The 13,687-nt window shown below is 54.4% G+C and overlaps 1 protein-coding gene across 6 annotated transcripts in view; it reads left to right on the plus strand.

Moving 5' to 3' along the window:
• Positions 1-475: 475 nt before the first annotated feature.
• The window catches only part of CNNM4 (cyclin and CBS domain divalent metal cation transport mediator 4), a 61,586-nt gene continuing 48,374 nt past the window's right edge, over positions 476-13,687 (plus strand). For all 6 annotated transcript variants that reach the window (XM_005575004.5, XM_005575003.5, XM_045368805.3 and 3 more), the window contains exon 1: positions 476-1,984. In XM_005575004.5, the coding sequence (XP_005575061.4) occupies positions 583-1,984 (1,402 nt within the window). In that variant the 5' untranslated portion in view covers positions 476-582. The remainder of the gene's footprint in view (positions 1,985-13,687) is intronic.

The following is a 13,687-nucleotide window of genomic DNA, read 5'->3' on the forward strand; positions in this document are numbered from 1 at the left end:
AATCTCAGCAGCGAGGAGGCCAGAAAAGTCCCCAGGGGCAGGCTGCAATGCCAGCCTAAGCCCTCAGGTTCCCTTTTTCTTTTTCTACATCAGGAAAAGCACTTTTCTTGCCCTGCCTGCAGAGCGGGCCACCCCCAGCTGCAGGCTGCCGCGACGGAAAAGGAGCCTCGCACGAGCGGCCGGGCGAGGCCGAGGAACAGGAACGGCGTGGCGAGGAGACCAGGTACCGGAGAAGGAGAGCCGACCCCACGGGCAGAGAAAGGCGGGGAAGGGCGCGGAGGCGGAGCACTGGGCCTGTCCCCGCCCGCGGCTCTCGCGCTTCGGAGCTGTTCCACCTTAAGCGTCTGGACCCCCTTAAGGGCAGGGGCTGGAGCAGCGAGCCCCGGGGGCGGGGCCTCCAATGCAAATGAGGGGCGTGGGCAGGCGGGGCGTGGCGGGCGGGGCGCTGACCTGACGTCAGGCTCGCGGCCCGGGCAGTTGGCTCGGCGGCAGCGGAGCGGCCGGAGCGGCCGGAGCGGCGGTGCGGAGCGGGGCCGCGCGGCGTGGCGCGGGGAGCGGCGGCGGCGGCAGAGCCAGAGCAACATGGCGCCGGTGGGCGGGGGCGGGCGCCCGGGCGACGGGCCGGCCCGCGGGCGCCTCCTCCTGGCGGCGCCGGTGCTGCTGGTGCTGCTGTGGGCGCGGGGGGCCCGGGGCCAGGGCAGCCCCCAGCAGGGCGCGATCGTGGGCATGAGGCTGGCGAGCTGCAACAAGTCGTGTGGGACGAACCCGGATGGCATCATCTTCGTGTCCGAGGGCAGCACCGTGAACCTGAGGCTGTACGGCTACAGCCTGGGCAACATCTCCGGTAACCTGATCTCCTTCACCGAGGTGGACGATGCCGAGACCCTCCACAAGTCCACCAGCTGTCTCGAGCTCACCAAGGACCTGGTTGTCCAGCAGCTGGTCAACGTGAGCCGCGGGAACACGTCCGGCGTGCTGGTGGTGCTCACCAAGTTCCTCCGGAGGAGCGAGAACATGAAGCTGTATGCACTGTGCACCCGGGCCCAGCCCGACGGGCCCTGGCTGAAGTGGACGGACAAGGACTCACTGCTCTTCATGGTGGAGGAGCCTGGGAGGTTCCTGCCTCTCTGGCTGCACATCCTCCTCATTACGGTGCTGCTGGTGCTGTCGGGCATATTTTCTGGCCTCAACCTCGGGCTTATGGCCCTGGACCCCATGGAGCTGCGCATCGTGCAGAACTGTGGCACCGAGAAGGAGAGGCGCTATGCCCGCAAGATTGAGCCCATCCGGCGCAAGGGCAACTACCTTCTCTGTTCGTTGCTCCTGGGGAACGTGCTGGTCAACACCTCCCTCACCATCCTTCTAGACAACCTCATCGGGTCCGGCCTCATGGCGGTGGCCTCCTCCACCATTGGCATTGTCATCTTTGGGGAGATCCTACCTCAGGCCCTGTGCTCCCGACACGGGCTGGCTGTGGGTGCCAACACCATCATTCTCACCAAATTCTTTATGCTGCTCACCTTCCCCCTCAGTTTTCCCATCAGCAAGCTCCTGGACTTTTTTCTGGGCCAGGAGATTCGCACTGTTTACAACCGGGAGAAGCTGATGGAGATGTTGAAGGTGACGGAGCCGTATAATGACCTCGTGAAAGAGGAGCTCAATATGATCCAGGGTGCCCTGGAACTCCGCACCAAAACCGTAGAGGATATCATGACCCAGCTCCAGGACTGCTTCATGATCCGCAGCGATGCCATCCTGGACTTCAACACCATGTCGGAGATTATGGAAAGCGGCTATACCCGCATCCCGGTGTTTGAAGATGAGCAGTCCAATATCGTAGATATTCTCTACGTCAAAGACTTGGCCTTTGTGGACCCCGATGACTGCACCCCGCTCAAGACTATCACTCGCTTCTACAACCACCCAGTGCACTTTGTCTTCCATGACACCAAGTTGGATGCCATGCTGGAGGAGTTCAAGAAGGGTAAGGCCGCATGTAGTTCCCCTGGTTCAATTTCCTCGAGACGCCTCTCGTCCCCTGGCGTGTTTTGTGTCTGCTGTCTTTAGTGTTCTGTTTGTGTGACTCTGTGTCCCTTTGCCCATCACTTCCTATGCCTCTGAGGTGAACGATTTTGGAGCAGGAGACCCATTCTCAAGTGTCTGCCGTCTGCCAGGTAGTATGCTGTGTGCTCCTGATGAATCAAAGCTGAGTAAGACACACTCGCTCCCTTGGAGGGCTGGAGCAAGGCCTCAGGGAGCTGTTGAAGCAAGACAGAGTAAGATGCCTGAAAAGAGGCCAGGGTGATGGAGATTTAGAGTATGGGGTGGAGTCGAGAAGGGGCTGGGAAATTGGGGAATTCACAGGGGAAGGTGTTTTTGAGGAGAACCTTAAAAGGTGGAGAGGCTTGCTGCTTGAGGCAGAGGGAACCCCGCAAGCAGAGAACCCGAGTGGCGAAGCAAAGGTGTGCTGGTGGCCCAGCGGGTGGTCCTGTTTCTTGGGCATAGTGGCTCTGATGCTCAGTTGTCAATGGCTGGAGTCGTTTGGGGCCTGGTGGTGGATGCTAAGTTTGCTCCCAGCGTGGAGCTGCAGGTTTTTGAGCAGGGGAGTGATGTTACTGGAGGTGCCAACCCACAGAAGCAGAACTGGGAGGTCTCTCATTGGCTTGCCGCTCAGAACAATGCCAAGTGGCGCTTTCGACTATTCAGCAGACGCAAGCAGATTAAGTTTTGGTAATTGTCCCGTCTTTCCCTGGCGCCAGCATCAGCTTCCCTCCAGTGGTCTGCCGGAAACCTTCAGCTGCCTTGCACTGCCTCGTGTTTTTTTCTCACCTGGGTTCTTGGCCATTTCGCAGGTAGTTAGAGAGACATTTGGAGGGTTTACTCATCAGCCTCAAAGCTCAAGGCACACACTCCTTTTCTTCCAGCAAAATTTTCCTCCCACCTCTGCCATTCAGAAACCCTCAAAGTGGCAGTAAACCAGCCAATTATGGAGTGGAACCCTCCTAGGCTGGCTGAAGGAAATGAGGAGGCAGAAAGGGAAGCTCTTTTTTAAAGGAATGGGGGTGAGGGGCTCATCCCAAACTTGAGGACTTTGCTTTCTAAACACCCTCCCAGCCTTCATTCTCGTAGGAGAGCTCCTGCTGGCTGAGGCCGCTCAAGCCGACCTAGGGCTCGGAGGGACTTCGGAATCCTAGCAGGCAGTGAGCTGGCAGGTGTTTCTGTAACAGAGAGTGGAGGACAGCTTTGGAGTGGGATAGGCAGGAGTTGGCTTTGCCAGGTTTGGTCTGAAAAGATGCTGGGGTCAGGGCCAGGGTGGTGGGTTGGTACCCTCTTAAGTTCAACAGACTGAATCTCAGCATCAGAGCTGAGGACCACTTGAGTAAAGTAAGCTAGAGTCGGGGAGAGCCCTGGGGAAGGTGGCCTCCCTGCAGACACTGGAGAGACAGACCCCTGGTGGTGAAGGCAGAGGCTGCGGTGGGGCAGGGATTGGGGCGGCTTTGGGAGTGCAGAGCCAGGGATCAGTTTTTCCCAGGTACCCGAGCCTGGGACAGGAAAGCAGTGAGGATCTGTGCCCCAGCCCCACCCCAAGCCTTGGGACCTGAAGACTTCTCTTATTGCTTGGGAGGGAAACTGATTAGGACCCTCCAGGGCAACTTCCTCCTCACTGCCTCTGTGGTGTTTGGGACTGTGGCTTGTGACACACCCAATAGCACCTTCTCTCAATTCAGTTGGGAATCTGGATCCAGCCAGTATGGATTGGTCTGACCAGTCTCCCAGTCTTGATCAGCAGGACTGAGCTCTCTTGGGTGGGAGCCTCCTGGGTCTTGAGAGGGCTGTCTTTGGGCTCTGTCTTGTCAAGTGTCCTTTCATTAAGTTGGGAAAACAGAGCTAGCATCTCTTAGGCCAGAGCAGAGCTCTGCTGAGCCAAAGTCCCCAGGTCAGTTTACTCCAGGAAAGTCTTCTCCTTAACAGAGGCCAGTCGCCTGAGGCCAAGCCCTGCAGCAGTGCTGGTAATCCCAGGGAACTGCACACAGGCTGCCCAGGAGATGGTGATAGTCCCCGCTCTCCACCCCCCATCCCCAAATGAGCAGGCCCTGTGGCTTTATGCCATCACTTACTTCCCCATTCTCAGAGGTCTTGGAAAACCAGTTTTAACTCTTTGCTCACTGGGTTCCCTGCAGTGTGGCCTCTTCCAGACCTCTTCCAGACCTTCCCATCTGGTGTCCACCTTCTTAGTCTGCGATTGCTCAGGACACAGCACATACCTAGTGTCCATCTGCAATTTAAGAGTTTCTCGGCCGGGCGCGGTGGCTCAAGCCTGTAATCCCAGCACTTTGGGAGGCCGAGACGGGCGGATCACGAGGTCAGGAGATCGAGACCATCCTGGCTAACACAATGAAACCCCGTCTCTACTAAAAATACAAAAAAATTAGCCGGGCGAGGTGGCGGGCGCCTGTAGTCCCAGCTACTCGGGAGGCTGAGGCAGGAGAATGGCGTAAACCCAGGAGGCGGAGCTTGCAGTGAGCCGAGATAGCGCCACTGCACTCCAGCCTGGGCGACAGAACGAGACTCCGTCTCAAAAAAAAAAAAAAAAAAGAGTTTCTCGTCAGGGCGCGGTGGCTCATACCTGTAATCCCAGCACTTTGGGAGGGCGAAGTGGACAGATCACAAGGTCAGGAGATTGAGACCATCCTGGCTAACATGGTGAAACCTCGTCTCTACTAAAAATACAAAAAATTAGCCGGCCGTGGTGGCACATGCCTGTAGTCCTAGCTACTGGGGAGGCTGAGACAGGAGAATCGCTTGAACCCGGGAGGCGGAGGTTGCGGTGAGCCCAGATCGCACCACTGCACTTCCAGCCTGGGCGACAGAGCAAGACTCTGTCTCAAAAAAAAAAAAAAGTTTCTTTAGGAGTCTGGTGTTGGTGGTGTTGGGAATGCTTTTTTTTTTTTGGCTAAGAGAAACAAGTCAGCAAGGTTAGAACAGCTGGCATTGTTTTATTTGTTTGTTTGTTGTTTTTTGAGACGGAGTTTCGTTCTTGTTGCCCAGGCTGGAGTGTAATGGCACGATCTCGGCTCACTGCAACCTCCACCTCCCGGGTTCAAGTGATTCTTCTGCCTCAGCATCCTAAGTAGCTGGGATTACAGGCATGTGCCACCGCCCCCGGCTAATTTTATATTTTTAGTGGAGACGGGGTTTCTCTATGTTGGTCAGTCTGGTCTGAACTCCTGACCTCAGGTGATCCACCCGCCTCGGCCTCCCAAAGTACTGGGATTACAGGCGTGAGCCACCGCACCTGGCCTTTCAGCTGGCATTGTCAACAGCACCAGAGTCAGAGCTGGGGTGACTGTCTAGCCCAGCGTCTCTCTCTGAGGGTCTGTCCTGGACCCTCCTCCACCCCAGGTTGGGCGAGGGCCCTGAGCCTAGCTTTGCCAGAGTCCTTCTGCCCCACAAGTAATCCTGTTCTAGGGCCTTTGTATTCCTTCTTTCCCCTCTCCAGCATTATAAGCTCTTTGAGGGTAGAGGCCATGCCTTCTTAAGTGTTTTCACTACTCAGTGCTTGGTAAAGAGACGGGTCTCCAGTAAGTGTTGGACAAATGAATGAACAATGGATGACTCTCTGGCAAACCCTACTGACCTTTTTGCTGTTCTTTCTTTCTTTTTTTTTTTGAGACGGAGTTTCGCTCTTATTGCCCAGGCTAGAGTGCAATGACACCATCGTGGCTCACTACAACCTCCTCCTCCGATTCTCCTGCCTCAGCCTCCCGAGTAGCTGGGATTACAGGCTTCCACCACCACTCCCAGCCAATTTTTTTTTTTTTTTTTTTTTTTTTAAGACGGAGTCTCGCTCTGTCGCCCAGGCTGGGGTGCAGTGGCCGGATCTCAGCTCACTGCAAGCTCCGCCTCCCGGGTTTATGCCATTCTCCTGCCTCAGCCTCCCGAGTAGCTGGGACTACAGGCGCCCGCCACCTTGCCCGGCTAGTGTTTTGTATTTTTTAGTAGAGACGGGGTTTCACCGTGTTAGCCAGGATGGTCTCGATCTCCTGACCTCGTGATCCGCCCGTCTCGGCCTCCCAAAGTGCTGGGATTACAGGCTTGAGCCACCGCGCCCGGCCCCAGCCAATTTTTATATTTTTAGTAGAGATGGGGTTTCACCATGTTGGCCAGGCTGGTCATGAACTCCTGACCTCAGGTGATCCCCCCACCTCAGCCTCCCACAGTGTTAGGATTACAGGCGTGAGCCACTGCGCCTGGCCTTTTTTTGTTTTGTTTTGTTTTGTTTTGAGACAGAGTTTCACTCTGGCACGCTCTCTGCTCACTGCAACCTCCGCCTCCCAGGTTCAAGCTATTCTTGTGCCTCAGCCTCCGAGTAGCAGGGATTAGAGGTGCGTGCCACTGCATCTGGCTGATTTTTGTATTTTTAGTAGAGATGGGGTTTCACCATGTTAGCCAGGCTAGTCTTGAACTCCTGACCTCAAGTGATCTGCCCGCCTCGGCTTCCCAAAGTGCTGGGATTATAGGTGTGAGCCACTGCGCCTGGCCCTTTTTGCTGTTCTTGAACACACCAGAATGCTCCCACCCTGGGGCCTTTGCCCTGGTTGTTTCCTTGGGCTGGAATATTCTTCCCTGGAAGTCAGTATGGCTCACTGTCTTCCCAGGTCACCTCTCAGTGGGGCCTTCCTGCCACCTTGTTTAAAACCGCACCCACCATCCCACCCCAACTTCCTAATCTCCCCTGCCCTGTGCTGATTTCCCCTCTTCTCATAGCACACATTGTTCTCTAGCATCTGTGTAATTTGCTGATTTACTGTGTTGTCTACTGTCTGTCTCCTTCCACTGGCATATAAGTTTCAAAGGGCAGCTCTCTTTGTTTTGCTCGTCAATGTATCTCTAGCCCCTAGAAAGGCTCTTGGCACATAGTAAGGCCTCCGTCCATGGCACTGAGTGAGAAAGTGAGTGAATGAATACCTGTCTGGTTTGGCAGAGGATCCTTCCCATTTTAATAGTGTTAGAATTCTGAGGAGCTGATGAGGGCAAAGAAAAATGGGTGTCGTGCACTTACCAGGTTCAGAGTTCCATCCACACAGGACAGACAGGAGGAGCGCCTGGGATGACATGTCGGGGACTGAGAGGTAGAGTTTGGGACCTTGAGTGTAATGCATGGTTCCCCTCCACGTGCCTCAGTTTCCCCACCAATAAGTGGTCTTTGACCACTGGGGGTTTACACAGCTTCCCTCGTTAGATGAGTCATGAATGTGCTCCTGCACACTTAGAGATGGGCCAGGGGCATCAGTGCAGAGGTGGCGGCTGAGCGTCCCTGGGAGTAAGGCAGGGGGTACAGCCTTGCAGTGCTTCTGTCTCCCGGCTCCCGGCAGTTAGTGCCAGATATCCGTGGAACCCCATGCTGCGTGCAAGACCTGATGCTAGGTGCTGCAGGACCACAGGAGTAAGATCAAGAGTTGGTGAGACAAGCCCTCAGGCCTGAGTCTCCTGTGATTTGAACCTTGGCCCTTCCGCTTAAACCTTGCCTAGAACTGTTTGCAGTACTGGGTGTTGTGGATGGGTTTGTCCAGCTTGGAATCTCAGAACAAAGGCACCTCCAGCTCCTCCTGCCCTCAGTTTGTGTTTTGCCTTCACCACTCTCCCAGACCCTGAAGCAAAGTAATGAAGGAAGAGGGCAGAGCTCTGTCCCCGGTCCCCCGTCCCCCCCTCCTGCTTGCAGCCCACCTTCCAGCTTCTAGCTGTGACCCACCCTCTGGGACACTCCTTCCCTCCCAGGTACTTAGCTCATCTTTAAACACCTTATCTTTCCCCACCCACCTTATAACCACCTAGACCCTGTACAGACCTGGGTGTAACTCCAGCCAGCCTGGTCACTGACCTGTGAGTTGGCCTTGGACCTGTTACTGCTCCTCTCAGCAAGTTAGTGTAGTATAAGTTGGTGAGAAAAAGCTAGAAATATTCTCATTAAAAACTCCTCCCGGCTGTGGCTCACGCCTGTAATCCTAGCACTTTGGGAGCTCTTTGGGTGGGTCACTTGAGGCCAGGAGTTCGAGACCAGCCTGGCCAACATGGCAAAACCCCATCTTTACTAAAAAAAAAAAAAAAAAATGCAAAAATTAGCCGGATATGATGGCACATGCCTATAATCCCAGCTACTGGGGTGACTGAGGCAGGAGAATCGCTTGAACCCGGGAGGCAGAGGTTGCAGTGAGCTGATACTGTACCACTGCACTCCAACCTGAGCGACAGAGCAAGACTCTGTCTCAAAAACAAAACAAAACAAAAAACCCATATTTTCATCTAGGCTGTGTCAGATTTTCCCACCGACTTTTTATTTTATTTTATTTTTTTGAGACGGAGTCTTGCTCTGTCGCCCGGGCTGGAGTGCAGTGGCCGGATCTCAGCTCACTGCAAGCTCCGCCTCCCGGGTTTACGCCATTCTCCTGTCTCAGCCTCCCGTGTAGCTGGGACTACAGGCGCCTGCCACCTCGCCTGGCTAGTTTTTTGTATTTTTTTTTTTTTAGTAGAGACGGGGTTTCACTGTGTTAGCCAGGATGGTCTCGATCTCCTGACCTCGTGATCTGCCCGTCTCGGCCTCTCAAAGTGCTGGGATTACAGGCTTGAGCCACCGCGCCTGGCCCCCACCGACTTTATTTTATTCCTGGAACAACTTTATAAAGTGAAGAAAAAACACTGCATGATTTTTGCATTCACTTTTGGTTCCTGTCATCTGACACACCTTAGGTAGCTTATCCTCCCCACCCCGCGCTCCCATCCGCACCTGCTTGTTCTTTCGTTTGTTCAACCAACAGTGACCGTTTTGAAGCCTGTGGGTCAGACACCGTGTTGGCTGTGGGGAATCAGAGATGAATAAAACTGCCCCATTCACAGAACTCACAGTCTCCCGAGGAGAGAGACACATGAACAACACCTGGCTACGCAGAGTTCACAGATCGGGGCTGAGGGGCTGACAGAGGGCAGGCCTGCGAAAGCGAGATGCTTCTGAAGTGAGAGTAACTAGACTCATTGGTCCTTATGGAGACCTGGGAGTCAGGACCAGGAAGTAGCTGTGAAAGTCTGAAGTTTCTAGCTTGGGACTCAGGTTGATGATGTCATTTAACTGCAGTCGGGAGAGGAGGATGAAGAGACAGTTTGGTGAGGGCAGAGGGAGGTGAGTGGTGGTAATGAGAATGGTGGGACCCGTCACTGAGTTCCTTCTCCGTACCCAGCATTGTTTACACTAGGGCTTCTCACACTGGACTGCCTGGACATTTTGTTAAAATGCAGACTTGAACTCAGTGGGGCTGGGTGTGGCCTGAGAGTCTGCATTTCTGACAGGTTCTCAGATGATGCCCATGCTGCTGGCCCTGGCCCGCACCAGTGTGCAGTAACATCTAGGCAGGCTTGCAGGGGAAAATGCTCACGTGGGGCTGGGGAGCAAGGCCAGGACAACACTAAAAGGTTTAAGAGTCAGCCAAGAGCAGGCAGAACGGGAGAGAGAGCTGCCAGGCACAGTGGCTGACGCCGGTAATACCAGCACTTTGGGTGGCTGAGGCGGGTGGATCACCTGAGGTCAGGACTTTGAGACCAGCCTGACCAGCATGGCGAAACCCCGTCTCTACTAAAAATACAAAAATTAGCCGGGCGTGGTGATGGTCGCCTGTTATCCCAACTGCTAGGGAGGCTGAGGCAGAAGAATAGCTTGAATCAGGAGGCGGAGGTTGCAGTGAGCCAAGATCGCGCCACTGTACTCCAGCCTGGGTGACAAAGTGAGACACTGTCTCAAAAAAAAAAAAAAAAAAAAAGAATGTGAGAGAGAGGAAAGGACAGTGCAGGGGATGTCAGTGTGTAAAAGCTGGGCTGGGGTAACTCCTTGATGGGGACGAAGAGAATCAAGAGGGCACGGTATTCGGGAGCCTCCTTGGAAGGTCCAATGGGGTGAGGACCACGCACAGACTGTGGGATGGGACCTTAGGCTGTGGGGTGCCCAGCGAGAGCAGCCTCAGACAAGTGGTGCCCGAAGGCAGCTGTGCACAGGCTGTCCGTCAGCCCTGCCTGGTAATAGCCTCAACATGGTGCTTTGATCTCGAGAAGCTGCCCGGGGGCAGGTGTATGTGAGAGTGACACGAGCTGGTTGATACTCTGGGTGCAGGCACAGGTCCCAGTGGGGACAGCTGACAGAACTGTGCCCAGGCTCCTTCTCACTTTCCCTTTAGTGCAGTGCTGTGGGAAGGGAACATGGGCATGTGCAGGGGCCCGGTGTGTGCCAGCCGGCGGGCAGCTGCACCTCCTTCCTGGCTGGCCCCGCGCAGCCTATGGGCTGATTCCCAAAGAGGAGCCAGAACTGAGGGGAGACTCACGTGTCTTCACTTGACAGTTTTCTTCCCAGAGCTCTGGTTTGCGCAACGGAAGGCACTGCCGTGCATCGAGGCCGTAATAGGTTCGTAGGTTATTCTGGTGTTTGCTTTTCAAACATCTCATATTTTTAACTAGGAAATCCCGCTCCAGTGTTTTTCTGCTCACCTCTGGTCAGGACGGGAAGCACCGAGCAGATGTTTAACGTTGAAAATGGGTGAATACGTAGGAGCGCAACATCAGGGGACGGCCCTGCAGGATCAGCAGGGGGCCCTTAGGAAGGGGAGGCCTGTCTTGTAAGTAAAAGTCTGGGAAGACATTTCAGCGGAATCTGCTAGGGTGGGTAGACATGGCGTTTTCCACTCTGGTACGTGTTGCCCTGGGAGAGCCTGGACAAGACCCGAGGGCTGAGGGGTGAGTCTCGCCGTCCTCCACAGCAGCTGTGGGGGTGTGGCTCGGGCCTCCCGGGCTGCTTCCCATCCCTTTCTAGAGGGACTTGGGGGTGCGGATCCCTGGGTGCCATCTCTCTGCCCCCTTCCCACATGAACCTGGTTGACTGAACAGCAAGGACATCTTCGAGGGGAAGGAAGCCTGGCCCCTCTGAAGGAGTCGCTACTACCGGCCTCCAGTCTCCTTGAGGGCAGGGGCCAGCATGGTTGTCCCGCACTGAGCGCTGGCTCCTGAAAGGCCGCACAGTCATGGAGAGTGTGTATGGAACTGGGCCAGGCCTTCATCGCTGCCTTGGTGACTGATTTTCGCAGAGCCTCCTGGTTCCTTCTCCCCAGCCTGTGGGGGATGGACAGGCTGTCTCAAAGCCTTCCTGTGGTCTTAGGGATTCTTGGAACTCAGCAGAACTGACTCTGAGATGGGTGAAGGTGCTAGAATTTCCAGAAGTACCCGGCTGGCCGTCGGCTGAGGGGGTGGGAAGCAGCTGGCCAGTCGCTGCCATTTGCTCCAGCCCCTGTGTCTGCTGCCACACCCGCCCTGCACCTCTCTTACCCCTCTCCTTTCACCAGGACGTCCTGTTGTGAGAGGGTCGGAGGCTCCATAAAGGACCCCTGGCTTATGTCATAGGCTAGAGCCTGGACTCCTTACTTCTGTGCCTATTCCACTGTTAAAGGATTTTCTGTCTTTCTTTTTTATTAGTGTTTATTATTTGTCCGTAGCCATAAAAGAGATGCATCTCATTGCTGGAACTTGTCTCTATTCAAAACAAAACAACAAAACAAAAACCTTATAACAAACAGCATGTCTCGGTGCAGTGGTTCACACCTCTAACCCCAGTACTTTGGGAGGCTGAGGCGGGTGGATCACCTGAGGTCAAGAGTTCGAGACCAGCCTGGCCAACATGGTGAAACCCTGTCTCTACTAAAAAAATACAAAAAAATTTAGCCGGTCGTGGTGGTGCACGCCTGTAATTCCCAACTACTTGGGAGGCTGAGGCAGGAGAATTGCTTGAACCCGGGAGGTGGAGGTTGCGGTGAGCCACGATCGTGCCACTGCACTCCAGCCTGGGCAACAGAACCACACTCCATCTCAAAAAAAAAAAAAAAACAAATCCTTGTCTGCATGCTTTTTGGAACACAGTTTAGATGGGTTCTTCAGATTTCCCGCTGATAAGACATGAAATCCATTTTATCCCCATCATCCTTTGGGAGTCTCTCAGAGCATCTGCACCAGGACAAGGGCTGGGCAGTGCTGTGCGCCTCTGCGGGAGGATGAGCCCAGAGGCTGGATGTGCAGCTGCTGGTTTGTTTTGCTGGGGGTTAAACTTGGTGTTGCTGGAGCATTCCCCAGAGGTTACGGTCAGAGTTGCTTCCATGCTGCAGGGCTGATTTACTGTGAAGGGGTAGGGTTGTTGCAGGACTGGTTTCCCAGGCTCTCTGAAACGCCTGGTCTCTGGCCAGGAGGCAGCCTGGAGCCTCAGTGTGAGGAGGATCCCTCCCCCACCCCAGGTAGGGCCACTCCCACCTATGTGCGCACCCACACTAATACCCCCACGTAGGCACAGGCAGGCACTCACACATGCACGTGCACACACACACACACTCATACCCCCACATAGGCACAGGCAGGCTCGCTGTCACCCATGCACACACATACACTCATACCCCCCACAAAGGCACAGGCAGACACTCACACACACATGCGCGCACACACACACACCCTTCACATAGGCACAGGCGGCTCACTCCCACTCATGCACACACACACACTCATACCCCCCACACAGGCACAGGCAGGCACTCACACACACACGCGCGCACACACACACTCCCACCTCCCAGATGCACAGGCAGGGCCACTCTCACACGTTCACACCCACCTGCTAACCCCCATGTGCACACGCAGGCTCTCAAACGCCCACGTTTATGCACACATGCACTGTCACCAGGAGTCTTGCCTTAAACTGAAGCCTCTCTCTCATGAAACTTTCCTAAGAGTTAGAAGTCAGTTTCAAAAATTAGTAAATGCTTGTACAGTGTAATTTATTTCATGAAACGCCCAAAATAGTGACTTTCTCTTCAGCTGCTAGTGATCTGGTCATCCACGTTGATGACTGTGTCCCCTTCAGACCTTGTTGTGAGGACTCAGTGAGGTAAGGTGTGCAAAGTGCTTAGCCCTGTGCCCAGTACTGTGTAATAATGTGGTAAATGTTAGTTATTTTTAAAATTATTATTGCTATTATCCAAAAGGTGCCCCAGTTGGCATTGATGCCAACCTGTAGCCACAGCAGTTCTCATACACTGTCTCTGTTGGCAGGCTGCCCTGCTGTTCAGGGTGGTGCCTTTTTTGGAATTATAAATACACTGGCCAGGCGCGGTGGCTCAAGCCTGTAATCCCAGCACTTTGGGAGGCCGAGACGGGTGGATCACGAGGTCAGGAGATCGAGACCATCCTGGCTAACACGGTGAAACCCCGTCTCTACTAAAAAATACAAAAAACTAGCCGGGCGAGGTGGCGGGCGCCTGTAGTCCCAGCTACTCGGGAGGCTGAGGCAGGAGAATGGCGGGAACCCGGGAGGCAGAGCTTGCAGTGAGCTGAGATCCGGCCACAGCACTCCAGCCTGGGCGACAGAGCGAGACTCCGTCTCAAAAAAATAAAAATAAAAAATAAAAAAAAAATAAATAAATAAATACACTGATACACCTTCTATGTACCCACAAAAATTTAAAATTAAATGAAATGGCCAGGCACAGTGGCTCACGTCTGTAATCCCAGCACTTTGGGAGGTCAAGGCGGACAGACCAGGAGTTTGAAATCAGCCTGGCCAACGTGGTGAAACCCCGTCTCTACTAAAAGTACAAAAATTAGCCGGATATGGTGG

Source organism: Macaca fascicularis, chromosome 13 (assembly GCF_037993035.2).
Source record: "Macaca fascicularis isolate 582-1 chromosome 13, T2T-MFA8v1.1".
Taxonomy (NCBI): Eukaryota; Metazoa; Chordata; class Mammalia; order Primates; family Cercopithecidae; genus Macaca; species Macaca fascicularis.